The following is a 15,435-nucleotide window of genomic DNA, read 5'->3' on the forward strand; positions in this document are numbered from 1 at the left end:
ATGTGTGTATGTGTGATGCAGCTATAGTGTGTGTGTGTGTTTATGTGTGCACACAGCTCAACTACAGTGTGTGTGTGTGTGTGTGTGAGTGTGTGTGTGTGTGTGTGTGTGTGTGTTTATGTGTGCACACAACTCAACTACAGTGTGTGTGTTTGTTTGTATGTGTGTGTGCGTGCATCCATGTATGTGTTTAGGTGTTGGCCAGCCATGCTTAGGCTGATTATCTGTCACCTGGCGCAGCCGTGGCCTACTGGTTAGGGCTTTGGGCTTGTAACCGAAGGGTTGCCGGTTCGATCCCCGACCAGTAGGAAAAATGTGGGCGGGGGAAGTGGTTGAGCACTGCTCTCCCATGCCCACATCCACGGCTGAAGTGCCCTTGAGCAAGGCACCTAACCCCTCACTGCTCCCGAGCTCCTGTAGCAGGCAGCTCACTGCGTCGGGATTAGTTTGTGCTTCACCTCACTGTGTGTTCACTGTGCGCTGTGTGTGTTTCACTAATTCACGGATTGGGATAAATGCAGAGACCAAATTTCCCTCAGGGGATCAAAAGAGTATATGTTATACTTATATTTATATCTGTCATTTTGGTAAGGCCTACTCTCCACACATTCCTTCTGTTTATTGATTGCTCAGCTATATTTGATGGCATAATATATTCTAAGCTAGTTAATTTTGTTTTGCATTTGTTTTTGCATTTGTCATATCCAATTCCTCTATTTCTGAACTTTGTAGAAGGCACCATCACTAGCATCTTAAGTGCACAATGCAAAGTGTTGTGCCAAATGCCAACTAGCATTCTATAGCATTCTATAACTAGTATTCTATAGCATTCTATAACTTGCATTCTATAGCATTCTATAGCATTCTATAACTAGTATTCTATAGCATCCTATAACTTGCATTCTATAGCATTCTATAACGTCGCCTTCCTGGTGGTTGCATGGATTATGCTTAACATTTGGTCATTGTATGCTACTGTGTTAAGTGTCCGCCTGGTATCTGTTGGTCCATTTTAGTAGTGTGGCTATGTGTATTTGCCAGTGAGTGTTATGGGGTAATTGGGTTGGTAATAGTCTGGCGGGAATACATGTGATACATTTTTTGTTTGTGCTGGGGGACTGTGCTCGGTGATGTGTTTGGTAACTGTGGGTAATGAACACAAAAAGTGTTTTTTTGTGTGTGTTTGTGTGTTGGCCAGCAGGAGGTATCAGTGGGGTTATGTGTATTAGTGGTGTGTGTGTGTGGTTGGTGATTGTGTGGCAGTGCAGTGCTAGGTGGAGCTGTTTGTGTGTGTGTGTGTGTGTGTGTGTGTGTGGTGATTGTGCAGTATGACTGTGTGCTGTGAGCTCGTTGATGATGGAGGCTAGCTGGAGCTGCTGTATGTGTGTTAGTGGTGTGTGTGTGTGCTGTGAGCTCGTTGATGATGGAGACTAGCTGGAGCTGCTGTATGTGTGTTAGTGGTGTGTGTGTGCTGTGAGCTCGTTGATGATGGAGGCTAGCTGGAGCTGCTGTATGTGTGTTAGTGGTGTGTGTGTGTGTTTGAGCTCGTTGATGATGGAGGCTAGCTGGAGCTGCTGTATGTGTGTGTGTGTGTGTGTGTGTGTGTGTGAGCTCGTTGATGATGGAGGCTAGCTGGAGCCGTTGCGCTTTACTGTACGCACACTGCTGGCTGGCTGCAGCCATAAATCGCCCCAGTCAGAGACACTGCCCCCTCTCTCCACCATTAACTCTCTCTCTCTCCCTCCTCCTTTCTCTCATCCCTTTCCCTCTCTCTCTCCCTCCTCCTCTATTTCCCTCTCTCCTCCTCTCTCATCCCTTTTCCCTTTCTCCTCCTCCCTGTCTCTCCCTCCTCCTCTCTCCCTCTTTTTCTCTCTCATCCCTCTGTCCTCATCATGCACTCCTCTTTCCCTAAATGTGGGATCAATTAAAGGCCTCTGCTGTTGCCACTGCACGTCAGCAGTTTCCCCATCTCTCCCTATTCATTTCCTATTTTCTTTTTACCCCGCTCTCTCTCTCTCTCTCTCTCTCTCTCTCTCGCTCTCTCTCTCTCTCAATCAGCCTTTATCGCTCGTTCTCTCCGGATCTGTCGTTCTCTCTCTCTTTTTTTCACTCTTGCTCTCTGTCTTTTTTTTCTCACAAAGAGCAGCTGATTAATGACTTGCGAATGAAGAGAGCGTTGAAACAGTATAAAAGAATATTTTATTTAAGACTCAGATGACATCAACTGTTGAACGCGTGTGTCTTTCAGTATGTCTGTCTGTGTGTGTGTGTGTGTGTGTGTGTGTGTGTGTGTGTGTGTGTGTGTGTGTGTGTGTGTGTGTGTGTGTGTGTGTGTGTGTGTGTGTGTGTGCAAAAGGGAAACTAGGGAGACAGGAGTCATTTGGCCCTGTTGTCACTCAAATCAGTCTCAGGTCTGCGTTGTGTTTTGCTTAGCGTCTCCGCTGTGTCTGTTAGCAGCGCGGCTCTGTCCAACAGCAGATGATAAAGAAACATTCTCGCACACAAATATTGACATCCAAGTTCCAACAATATGGAACAGCTCCTGGGAGGGAAACAGAAACGAGAGAAAAACAAGAGAAAAGGATAAAGAGAGAGAGAGAGTAGAGTTCTACCAGCAGAACAGAGAGAGAGAGAGAGAGAGAGAGAGAGAGAGAGAGAGAGAGATCAAAGAGAGGGGGCCGTAACATAGCAACATTAGCCTCAGAACACGGTTCACATGAGCAGTTTGACATGTACACACACGGTGCCATATTTCCTGTGAGACACACACACACATATATACACTGACACACTGAGGACTGTTCATCACACACACACACACACACACACACACACATATATACACTGACACACTGAGGACTGTTCATCACACACACACACACACACACACACACACACACACACACACACACACATATATACACTGACACACTGAGGACTGTTCATCACACACACACACACACACACACATATATACACTGACACACTGAGGACTGTTCATCACACAAACACACACATACACACACATATATACACCGACACACTGAGGACTGTTCATCACACACACACACACACACACACACACACACTCACACACACATATATACACTGACACACTGAGGACTGTTCATCACACACACACACACACACACACTCACACACACATGCCTTACTGAAAGACAGAGCAATATTGACGTTGCATTAATGCATATCCCAGCGCAGCCCTCCCAGTTCATTTGGTGTTTCTCGTGGGTAATTAGACACAGTGTGAGGAGAGCACATCCAGCACGTGAACTCTGATGCGGGGCCACGCCCTCCCCAGAGATGGGACAAGAAGACACGTCGACAGACAGATGACAGCCAATCAGGCTCCATCGACCAAGCCCATCAAAAATCATCCGAATCCCATGACCAAAAAGGAAGTGTTTTGAGGAGGGGGGTGGGGGGGTGGCTGGCAATTGGCATTCAATAGGTCACGCGGGAGTGGAGTGGGTTCATCAGTGTGTGTGTGTGTGTGTGTGTTATTGTTCCCATTCAAGTGGAGCTCCATACCGATCAGTGGACTGGCCCATGCAGCCAGAACAGATGAAAAGGATCAGTATATTGACCGCCGGTCGAAGGCCGGGGAGGGGGGAGGGTAGGGGCGGATGACAGGCGACAGGAATCAAGGAGATCGATTTACTGAGATCCGCTTTTCGTAGTTTGGTTGTAAGATGAACTAATTGGCCCACTCTTCTGTGCAGCGTCTGGGGTGGGGTGGGGGTGGAGAAGAGGCAGTGGTCAGTCAGTGTTTCTGGATTCGGCCCCTTCCTTCTCTAATTAGTCATGGACGGGAGTCCCATACTTGTCCTGCTTTCACCGCACAGAGAGAGACAGGAGACAGGAAAGACAGGATAGAGAGAGCCAGAGAGGGAGGGAGAGAGTGAGGGAGCGAGGGAGGGGAGAGTGGGGTGTTGTCCAACACTGAGACCACCACGGATTTTAAAGCCATCACAGGCAATTACCAAATGGCTCCAGAACTCATTGTAATTGTGTTCACACAGCTTTGAGCATGTCTAGGGAAAGGGAAGTGACATCATAATGGACATGAGCTGGCCTCCTTCAGCCATTCTGTGCTACGGATGGGGGGAGAATGTGTGACATCATCAAAAGGATGTTTTGGTGCGCCATGTCTGCTGTTCCTCTAGGCCCCCCCCCCCGCTCCCTCTCTCTCTCTCTCTCTGCCCTCTCTCTCTCTCTCTGCCCTCTCTCTTTCTCTCTCACTCCCTCTCTCTCTCTCTCTCCCTCTCTCTCTCTCTGCCCTCTCTCTCCCTCTCTCTCTCTCCCTCTCTCTGATGTTCTGTGATGGATGCCACCATCACTCTGTATTTGGATGGGTCCTGCTTTCTTATCCATCTCCCGGCGTGGCCCAATCTCCCCACGCCAGTAAATGTTGCTGACTTTTGCCTCCTGCTTTCACGTATTTATCTGTCTCTGTCCAGCCCCTGCTCCTCCAAAAGCCTCTCTCCGTGCCCCCCCCCCCCCCCCCCACCGCGCCCCTGGCCTCCCTCTATCTCTCTTCTCCATCTCTGTTCCCATCTCATTCATCTCTCCGTTCTCATTCATCTCTCCCCTCTTTTTCTTCTGTTATCTCTCCATCCATCCTTATCGTTGTCCAGGTGGGAGACATGCTCAGCCTCATTTGCCCTCTTTCCTCCATCTGTGTGTGTGTGTGTGTGTGTGTGTGTGTGTGTGTGTGTGTGTGTGTGTGTGTGTGTGTGTGTGTGTGTCCAATCGATACCACCCACTGTCGTATATGTCGTATGGACATCTCTGTTAGCCCCAATGCTCCCATTCATCCAGCCATTGTACCCTCTCTCTTTCTCTCTCTGTCTCTCTGTCTGTCTTTCTGTTCTGCTCTCTCTCTCTCTCTCTGTTTTTCTATTCCTCTCTTTCTTCCCTCTATCTTTCTCTCTCTCTCTGTCCTACTCTTGTTTGTGCGTCTCTCTCTGACTTCTGCTTTCTTCAGCCCAAGCTAAACACTGCTCCCTCTCTGCTTTAGCAAAAGCAGCCGCATGATTTGTGGTTAATGATGATGACAATGAAGATGATGATGATGATAATGATCTTATGATGATGATGGTGATGATGATGATGATGATGATGATGATGATGATGATGATGATGATGGTAATAATGGCCCTGGGGTTTCCCACTCCATTTCGCAAGGCTTAATAGAATGATAATTCTTGAGTCATTGAACACATCCATCCGTCTGAGTGCAAACAAAGGCTGGTCAGTAGAAGAGTGTCTGTAGTCATTATATGTGTGTGTGTGTGTGGTGTGTGTGTGTGTGTGTGTGCGTGTGTGCGTGTGTGTGTGTGTGTGTGTGTTGTGTTACTGTAAAAACCGAATGGCTAATGTCAGAGAGCACGGACAGTGAGAACCACTCACAAGTGCTCCACGCTCTGCTCTGCTCCTCTCTCCTCGTCTGTTGGCGGACATCAGAGCGTTAGAGTTCATCATAGCAGAGCTCCGCATGGACTGACCTACAGCAGGACCTCCTCAAGCCCTCTCCTCCTGTGGTTTCAGAAGATGGCTTTTGCACTATGCTAGCCTCCGTGTCTGTCGTGTACCATTACAGCCTGTAGCCCCCGTACTCCTTTGTATTTGCCCCTTTTGTCCTTCCTCTTGTTCTACTCCTCCTCTTCCTCCTCTTCCTCCCCCTCCCCCTGCGTCTCGTTCCCCACTTGCCTCTTCCTGTTTGTCCGTCGTCTGTCTTCAGATGAAGTCCTTGGAAACGGCCTCCACGAAGTTGGGCGCGGACATGAGGATGGAGATGGTGCAGATGATGTTGAAAACGCTGAAGGCCACCAGGCAGAGGCGGTCGATGACCGCGCCGGCGAACTTCCACTGGTCTGCCACGCTCTCGTTCTCGTCCTGCGTGCGGAAGTGGTCGGCCATGTAGCGCACCTCGTCCAGGATGGCCTGCAGCTGGGGGTCGCCGCCGGCGCCGCTGGCCCCCGAGCACGAGCAGCCCCCTCCCCCTGCCCCCCCGCCTCCGCCCACCCCGCTGCTGGACGCGCTGCTAGCGCAGCCGGGGGTCTCCAGGCTCGGCGCGGCCGCCGGGGGGCCGCAGAACTGCGAGGGGAGATGCGGAGGCGGGCTGGCCGCCGTGTTGTTGTTGTTGCCCCCCGGGGCGGCGCTCTGGGGGACCCCCCCTCCTCCGCCACCGCCGCCGCCACCCACGGTGGTCCCAGCGCTCCCCCCACCACCTCCGACCCGCGGCCCGGTGGGGACCCCGCCCCTGGCGAGGGGCTCAGTGAGCGGGGGCGAGGAGGCTGGGTCGTCCAGGCTGGGGAAGCCGATGTAGAGCAGGCCGGCGTTGTTGTTGGTGCTGTTCTGGGCGTGCATGTGCGACGGCGCCCCCACCAGGAGGTTCTGGGGGTGCAGCGGCAGGAGCGGGTGCGGGGAGTGGTGGTGGTGGTGGTGGAGCGTGTGGTTGTGGTTGTGCTGGTGGTGGTGTAGGTCAGCGGCGGTGGCCGAGAGGCTGGGCGCCGCCGCGTTGGGCAGGCTGCCGCTCTGGGAGCCCGAGGAGCAGCGGCGGAGGTGGGGGGCACACGGCGGGCGCTCGATGTCGTCGCCCTCGCCCGGACGCTTCATACGCAGGAACCACGCCACCCACTGCAGCAGCACCAGCTGCACCTGAGAGAGAGAGGGAGAGGGGGAGAGAGAGGAAATAAAAAAGAAAGGAAGAAAGAAAGAAAGAAAGAAAGAAAGGAAAAAAGAAAGAAAGAAAGAAGAAAGAAAGAAAGAAAGAAAGAAAGAAAGAAAGAAAGAAAGAAGAAAGGAAATAAAAAAGAAAGGAAGAAAGAAAGGAAAAAAAGAAAGAAAGAAGAAAGGAAAAAAGAAAGAAAGGAAAAAGAAAGAAAGAAAGAAAGGAAAGAAAGAAGAAAGGAAAAAAGAAAGAAAGAAAGAAAGAAAGAAAGAAAGGAAAGAAAGAAAGAAAGAAAGACATCAATTACATATTATTTCTTAAGCGCCACAACATGAATATGTCTCAGGGCGCTTTACAGGCCCAGCTTGAACAAGAGACAGCAATAGAGACGATTAGAGAGAAATGAAAGAATGATGACAGGATGAAAGACAGAGAGAAACCAAGACACGGTGAGACAGACGGCTATATAAAGTTTAATGTGAAAGGTGTGAGCCATTGTAAATGTAGTTAGATTATTAGCATACACGCCACATTTCATTTCAGCACTTTGTCCTCCCCATAATTAACTGGCTCATTTTACCTCATGACTAATGTGAGTTACGTACATTCTCATTTGGCTGCCACTGCCATTGATCATCCATTACTGTTTATTTAGTTTACACGGCACACACCAGCACATGTTTAATATGTTTGAGACTATTTCACTGATTAGGCTGGCATGCCAGAAAGGCATTATGAAATTAAGCCCCCAACCATGGGGGAGGAGGCGTCATCACTGAACTACTGTGTTATCACACCCCCTGCTGCTCTGAGGTCAGACACCACTCTTAGCAGCTAATTGGTTACAATGTTGTTGTACTGTAATAACGTCTGCTGAGAGAGATATGGGAAATGTGCTTCCTAGTTTGCACCTTGTGGCGTAATGACAGTTTGATGTGCCATAAACCAATAATACAACAACATGATGGTGTGAAACATTACTTAAGGATTTGGAATTTGGAAGATGGGCTCAGATCAGTTTTTGCAAACCTAGTCTTCTCTTGGTGACAGAGATGAGAAAACCTGGCTTCAGATAGTAATCAAGTCTGCTATCAAGTCTGTTGCCTCCATTCACTTAACCAGCTTTTCCTAATTGGCACAACTCTTCAGCCAGGTACACAAGCGAATTAGTAAAATCACTGGTTATACTTTATTATACTACTAGCCATAATTAACTAACGTTTCCATTGGACCCCAAAAAGGTCAAGCCATTCAGCGACGAGAGGGGATGACGCTAGTTTTGAAATTGAAAGTGGCCGTGATAAACTGAATTAACAATGTGTAAATGTATTTACAGCAAAGGTACGCCTACATACGTTGTTTCCTGACTGCCGATGCTGTTTATTGTCCATTTGTAAAGTTAAGGCAAAGTAGGAGTAACATTACGAATCCCTGATCAATGTGATTGGTTAGGCTGAACCAATGATTTCAAAGTAAATGCTATATCTTCGCCTGTCACCATGCTAGTGTTGGAAATAGTAAGTTCCCAGACTCTATTCACAAAGTGAATGAGTTTGGTTTTAACCAGGCTAGCTGTTATAGCCAATGAAATGCAGTTGACATTGCAGGTAGAATATGGCTGTGTATACAATAGAGATTAATAATGTACAGTGTACAGTTGGATAAATACAGGTTTTCCAAATGACATGTCTACAGAGATAAATATATGTAATATATACGTACAGTATATTGCACAGGTTTATGGGCAGGCTATACAATATTAAAAATATATAAATATAAAATATATATATATATATATAAATATAATGTATAGTAGGTTGTTGTATTTGGTTCTTAACAGTTGTATGCCACCCCAGAGAGGAAAGGGTTCATTTCAAGGTTATTTAACAGGGCAGTAATGAATAACAGTTCTCCCTGCTGCTCGCCAAGTGTCAGTGGCCAGTGTAATGATGAGATGAGCCAGTGTGCAGGCTCTCCACTCTACAGGCACTTCAGCACCATGGACAGCGGCAGCTGGAAAGACACAGCCGGGGTTGCCTATCAAAGGACCACACCACCAGGGTTAAATATGATGTCTGTCATGTGTGGTCTGTTGGAAACATCCAAAACAGCCTTTTATGATCAACAGTAACCTTAGTCTAGTTTAAACCTAAAACCTTACAAACTTAGTCTTCTCTGAGTCTTCAAGAAAATATGTAACAGTGATTTATTGGACTTTTGCCAGAGGATGGGTGGTGGATTATGTCCTGTTGCAACATCCTTAAACACAATAAAATAATGAATGAAACCAGAAATCACCAGAAAGAGTGCATTTTCTCCCAAACAAATGTTACATCATCTCATTACTGTGTCTCTGACGAAGCACTTTTTCACCATATGATCTAATTTGGCACACAGACAGTAGTTGTTCCAAATATGATACGACACAGCAAGTGTTGGTAGCAGGGGTAATGCTAGATCATTTGGGCCCTATGACAGACAATAACTCTGGGCCCCCTGATAATATAGTATATTTGATATATAATATATAGTATTATTGAGGGGGCTCTCTGGGGGCCCTGATATATAATATATAGTATTATTGAGGGGGCTCTCTGGGGGCCCTGATAATATAGTATATTTGATATATAATATATAGTATTATTGAGGGGGCTCTCTGGGGGCCCTGATAATATAGTATATTTGATATATAATATATAGTATTATTGAGGGGGCTTTCTGGGGCCCCTGTCAGTGCTGGGCCCTTAGAATCATCCTAACCCTCTGAGCTGGGTCTCGCTGGTCTGTTAAAGTGAGCAGGGGAAGGGTTCTGAGGTTAAGCTGGGTCTCGCTGGTCTGTTAAAGTGAGCAGGGGAAGGGTTCTGAGGCTGAGCTGGGTCTCGCTGGAACGGCTCAGCAGCTGGGAATATGGACCTGACTCAGGTAAAAGCCTATGTCTAATCCTTCACACAAGCCCTCATAGGTATACTGACATGCTGTGGTGATGAAACATTGCAATTAAATGAGACCTTTTAGGACACAGCAGGTGGGTGACAACCGTGTTTCTCTGGTATGCCTCTGTGTGTGTGTGCGTGTGTGTGTGTGTGTGTGTGTGTGTGTGTGTGTGTGTGTGCGTTTGTGAGAGAGAGAGAGAGAGAGAGCGCTCACAATAAATAGATAAATAGAGGAAAAAAGAAACTTTGAGCTGAAATGTGAGACAACTACTCTCACTGTGTGTGCTAAGCTTAAACGTTCCTTTAAAAAATATGAAAGACCGCAGAAGTTCAGAACATCATCAGTGCTTTTTCAGCCAGACAAGCTCCAGGGCCTCCTCAATTCTCCCCAAACGCTCGTCACACTTAGCACAGTTAGCAAGCAATTCATGCATGTGTTTATATCCCTCCTTTTCGTTTCCCGTGTGACTAGGCTGCTGGTAAATCATGTCCTCTCTCCGGAAGGCACGCTGCCCTCAAACTTTCAGAGTGTAAGTGCTGATTACACAGCAAATTGGCTGGCCTAATCAGCTGAGATTGCATTCGATGTACATCCCCCCAAGCTCCAGTGTACACACAACTCAACCCCAGGCAGAGGTGAGTAAACACCTCTTAAGAGGGCACTGAGGTGGAGAGAATTTATATTCATTATTAATCACAGTTTTATTGCCTATCTGTGAACAGGTTGTAAAGACACCTTCAAGAAAGCCCAGCTTTCTTGCTTTTCTTATAACAGCCTGTGTGCTATTTTCCCAAAATGAATTTATCGGTGTAGGCTGTAATGTTCATGTGCCATTGAAAACTGATGCTAAAGTACACTGACACATGACAATACGTGGTCCTGACCAAGCAGTAACATGTGGGAGTTATGACTGAGACACAGTTAATGTGTAATGAGTAAGGCAAGCAACACCAATGTGTAAGTGTGGTGTAAGGTTTAAGTAAGGTGTAAGGAAGAAACAATAATCCAGGTCTCTAACCAACCTAAGATAGAATCAGATTTGATATTCCTTCCTGTAAGGGAGGGATAGTTGAGGGCCTGACCTTCAAAAGATGGGAGACATCTGGTAGAGGTGCTCAGTCTGAGAGGAAAATAGGTGATACAATGGGACTTCACATGACTGCAATACTAAAGAGGCCATAGTTGTTCAAGTATCGACATCAAGGCCTCGTCCTTTCCTTGTGACATAAAGAGCAGACTATGGGCTGCACTGTGCTGTGAGAACAAAACCAAGTGTTTGTATTTGCTCACTGAAAATGTCACAGAACTATTTTGATGAGCTGGATAGAATGGCAAAAGCGACAGCCCCAAGAGCCCCTAGAAACTACCAGCTGGGTCGTAGAAAAATTACCCAACTAAATGGCCGAATATCCGCTGGCATTTTTTACTTAGCTTCAGTTGTCCTTGCACTTGTTTTCACCAGTTGTCCTAAACCAGCAGTGACTGCGATGCAGCAAATACCAATAGTATATCAAAACTTAAATAATCTCATATTTCACTGTAACACAAATGAGAAATGTCACCAAACTGGGAGTGATAGAGAGACGTGGAGCGAGTGAAGGAGAGAGGGGCCTTACCCACTTGGGCATGGTGCACGTGGGGGGAGGGAGGGAAGGAGAGAGGTGCCTTACCCACTTGGGCATGGTGCCTCCAGTCGGGTCATGATGGTGATACTGCAGAACCACCGTGGTAGCGATGACTGACATCCCCACAATGATCATTATACTGGCAAAGTACTGCCCTGAGGGAGAGAGAGAGAGAGAGAGAGAGAGAGAGAGAGAGAGAGAGAGAGAGAGAGGGAGAGAGAGAGAAAAAAGAGGGGGGGAGAGAGAGGGGGGAAAACAGAGAGAGAGAAAGAGAGAGGGAGAGAAAGAGAGAGAGGGGGGAAGAGAGAGAGAGGGAGAGAATTTTGAATTTCAAAAACCCTTTATTACATTCTTGCCACAAAGTATTTACATGATCACTTTGTCACAATGTACAGTCACATTAAAGATAAAATAAATAAATAAATAAAATCAAGGAGCAAGTCAAGTTTTCTCCAAGAAATGTGCAAACTGCAATTCGCCATCAGCAACCATACACAACACACTATCATAACACCAAATTTCTTCAAAAGATTCAAGATTCATCATGGCTTTGTAGAAATGAAAATCAATTAACATGCGAGACCTCACAAGTATTGAGAAGACCATTACTAGGTCATCACTAGATGTTTGCTCAATTTTGTTTCTACGACTAACATAGATTGCCATTTTTGCTTGACCTAAGAGAAAGTTTATCAGCTGACATTTGAAACGATGTTTCCGCACATATTTAAAACCCAAAATAAAAGTCTCCATTGAAAATGTTTCATTAAAATGATTAAAGAGTGACTGTAGAACCATGAATAAAGGTGTTAGCCTTACACACTGCATGAAAGCATGAAACACAGTCTCTCTCACAAAACAAAATGGGCACTCTTGACCCACAACAGGATTCAACACTGAAACAAAGGCATTGACTGCAATTGCTCCATGCAGAATCCTCCATTGTAAATCTCCACATTTTTTGGCTAAGGGTGACTTGTATAGTGCTCTCCACTGGGGTCGGACATCATCCCCCATTTGTAAAACAGCACACCAAGGTGTTTCCACCCTCTTGTCCAAAGACTTTTTGTTAAAAGACTTCACACACAGTTTATATAAACACTTGCCAGTAGCTGGCTTCTGACCCAAAAGAGACAATTGATCAAAATTCAAGTAAGAACCAGTACAACCTGTCAAATTTGGCGACAATGATATATTGGGAAAAGGATCATTACAGTCTGAACTGCACAGCCCTCTGAAGTTGTCTGCCAACAACTGCAATTGTTCTCTTGTTAGGGAGGCCCGCCATTTCTCAAGTAGCTGAGCTACTATTCGAATAGATCTCATCCCCAGTTGACTGGCAACTTGTTCAGCGTTAACAAGATCTGGTCCTGCTAACTTAAGTAAACCCTCCATAGTAATGACTCCAGACCTAAGAAGGCTATGTGTGATTGTGGGAAGAGACTTTTCAAGAGACATATCTAAAACAGAACCATAGATTAGGGGCTCCTTTAAAAGCCAATACAAAGACTCTGTGCTTCCTGTGCGTTGCACTGTTAAAAGGGACCAAACTTTAAACAAATTACGATAAAACACAGGAAGTTTGTTGATATTCAATCTTTTTGGATCCATCCAAAACAAAGTTCTGTCCAGCCCCAGTCCATCAAAAGTCTGTAAAATGGCACACGCCACATATTTCCAGCTGGAATCCAGAGGCCCCATGAGAAGACGCTGGACGAACTGCAACCGAAAGGCAGCTGTCCTACTTTGTAGGTGCACAAGTCCATGTCCACCTTCCTCTTTAGGTAGGTATAAGATGCTCTGTGGAACCCAGTGAAGTTTATCCCAGAAGAAATCCACTAGGATTGACTGGATTCTTGACAGCAACTGTGCTGGAGGGTCCACACAAGATAACTGATGCCAAAGGGCGGATGCCACCAAATTATTGATAATAAGGACACGCCCCTTGTAGGATATCTTATTTAAAAGGAATTTCCATTTATCAAGGCGGCCCTTTACCTTTTCAACAGCCCCATCAAAGTTCTTTTGAATAAACATTTCATCCCCTAAAAAAACACCAAGATATTTAAAACCACTCCTGGCCCAATGTAAGCCAGCTGGAAGACTTGGCTCATTTAACCATGTCCCGACCAGCATAGCTAAACTTTTGGACCAGTTTACTCTTGCTGAGGAAACAACATTAAAATCATCAAAAATCTCTAACATAGTGTTTATGTCCCTTTGACCATTCACAAGTACTGCAACATCGTCTGCATAAGCTGACAGTTTAAAAACACTTTCACACGCTGGAATTCTCACCCCCACCAGCTCTTTCCTCAACTTCACCAATAGGGGTTCAATTGCCAGGGTGTACAACATACCAGATAAGGCACAACCTTGTCTGACCCCCCTGTGGACTTTAAAAGGAGCACACAAGTCACCATTAACCTTTAAAATACTCTCAATGTCACAATACAGAACTCTAATCATATCAATAAACTCTGGGCAAAAACCAAAGGCTGCCAGAGCACTCCACAAATAATTGTGCTCTACACGATCAAAAGCTTTTTCTTGGTCAATGGATACTAAGCCGAATTTCAGGTTAAACAGCTTACCTACATCAAATATATCCCTGATCAATGAAATGTTATTTTGAATCAGCCTACCTGGCACACAGTAGGTCTGGTCAGGATGGACAACCTGCTCCACAACTTCACTCAATCTATTAGCCAACGCTTTAGAGAGCAATTTATATTCAGTACAGAGGATTGACACAGGTCTCCATGATCTTATGTCATTCAAATCCCCTTTTTTGGGGAGCAAAGTGAGTATTGCCCTCCGGCAGCTCAGTGGCAACCGCCTCCTGGCAAGACTGTCGCTGAGAACAGTCAGCACATCCTCACCCACTTCTGACCAAAAGGACTTATAAAAGTCCACCGGTAGACCATCCAACCCTGGTGCCTTTCCACACTCCATACTCTGGAGGGCTCTCTGCAGCTCCTCTAGGGTCAAAACCCTTCCAAGGACTGCATTCGCCTCTTCGGCCACCTGGGGTAGGTTCTCAAAGAAGGACTGGTCATCCACCTGAATATCCGAGCTCTCACTCTTATATAGGTCTTCGTAAAAACTGACTGCTCTCTGACGTATTTCAGCCAGATTGGACAACAGAACTCCATCCTCAGAAAGCAGTGAGTGAATGAACCTCCTCTGTCCATTCTTTTTTTCCAAATTAAAAAAGAATTTAGAAGGAGCGTCCATCAATTCCACACTCTGAAAGCGGGACCTGACCAGAGCTCCCTGTGCCTTTATGCCTAGCAGGTCAGCCAATGATTTCTGCTTCGCTTTAACGTTTGCTGTGTAAGTCTGGTTGCCAGTTTGTTCAGCTAAATGCTGGAGTTCAATTATTTCCTTTTCAAGTTTCATCATTGAACGAGTTATGTCCCTTGTGACACTGAAAGTATAATCCTGACACAGTTGTCTTATTTGTGATTTACCAAAGTCCCACCACTGTTGCAACGAGCTAAAAGATGGCTTTGTTTTCTTAAAATCCTGCCAAAACAGTCTAAATACCTCTCTAAAATGGCCATCCGATGACAAGTTATTATTAAAATGCCAATAAGCACTTTTAGACTTTACAGAACTCAAAGAAAGAGAACAAAAAACCAAACTGTGGTCTGAAAAACCAACTGGGATGATCACACATTTCCTAAACAAACTCAGCTGATGCTTAAAACCATAAAACCTGTCCAGTCTAGCCAATGACAAAAGGTTATTGTAGGAGTGAACCCATGTGTATTGCTTCTGAGTACTGTGAAAGTTCCTCCAGACATCAACAAGCTCATTTGCATTCATCAGTTCTATGAGTCTTCTGCGTGAGGGCATGTGTGGCTCTACATGATTCCTATCCATTGCATTTTCAGTACAATTAAAATCACCTCCCAGGAGTAAAAAATCCTCAGATTCACAATTGCGTAGAGCATCATTTAGCATATTCAAGAAAAGCATTCTATCAATTGGTGTAGTGGGTGCATAAACACACAAAAAAACAAAGAAATTGTTTTCAAATTGGGCTCTGACTTTTAGGAGTCTACCCTTGACTAATTCCTCAGTCTGGTAGGAAATGGGAGTAAAGGTCCGAGAAAACAGAATGGCAACCCCACCACTATTGGAAGTGTTGTGACTTAAAATAGACAGGCCATC

The 15,435-nt window shown here is 45.8% G+C and overlaps 1 protein-coding gene across 1 annotated transcript in view; it reads right to left on the bottom strand.

Moving 5' to 3' along the window:
* Positions 1-4,549: 4,549 nt before the first annotated feature.
* chrna11 (cholinergic receptor, nicotinic, alpha 11) overlaps positions 4,550-15,435 on the bottom strand; it is a 50,339-nt gene continuing 39,453 nt past the window's right edge. The window contains exons 9-10 of the mRNA XM_042077417.1: positions 11,302-11,411; positions 4,550-6,684 (exon numbers count right to left, since the gene is read on the bottom strand). Of these exons, the coding sequence (XP_041933351.1) occupies positions 5,761-6,684; positions 11,302-11,411 (1,034 nt within the window). The 3' untranslated portion in view covers positions 4,550-5,760. The remainder of the gene's footprint in view (positions 6,685-11,301; positions 11,412-15,435) is intronic.

The sequence above is a fragment of the Alosa sapidissima genome, chromosome 21 (genome assembly GCF_018492685.1).
Source record: "Alosa sapidissima isolate fAloSap1 chromosome 21, fAloSap1.pri, whole genome shotgun sequence".
NCBI classification, from domain to species: domain Eukaryota; kingdom Metazoa; phylum Chordata; class Actinopteri; order Clupeiformes; family Clupeidae; genus Alosa; species Alosa sapidissima.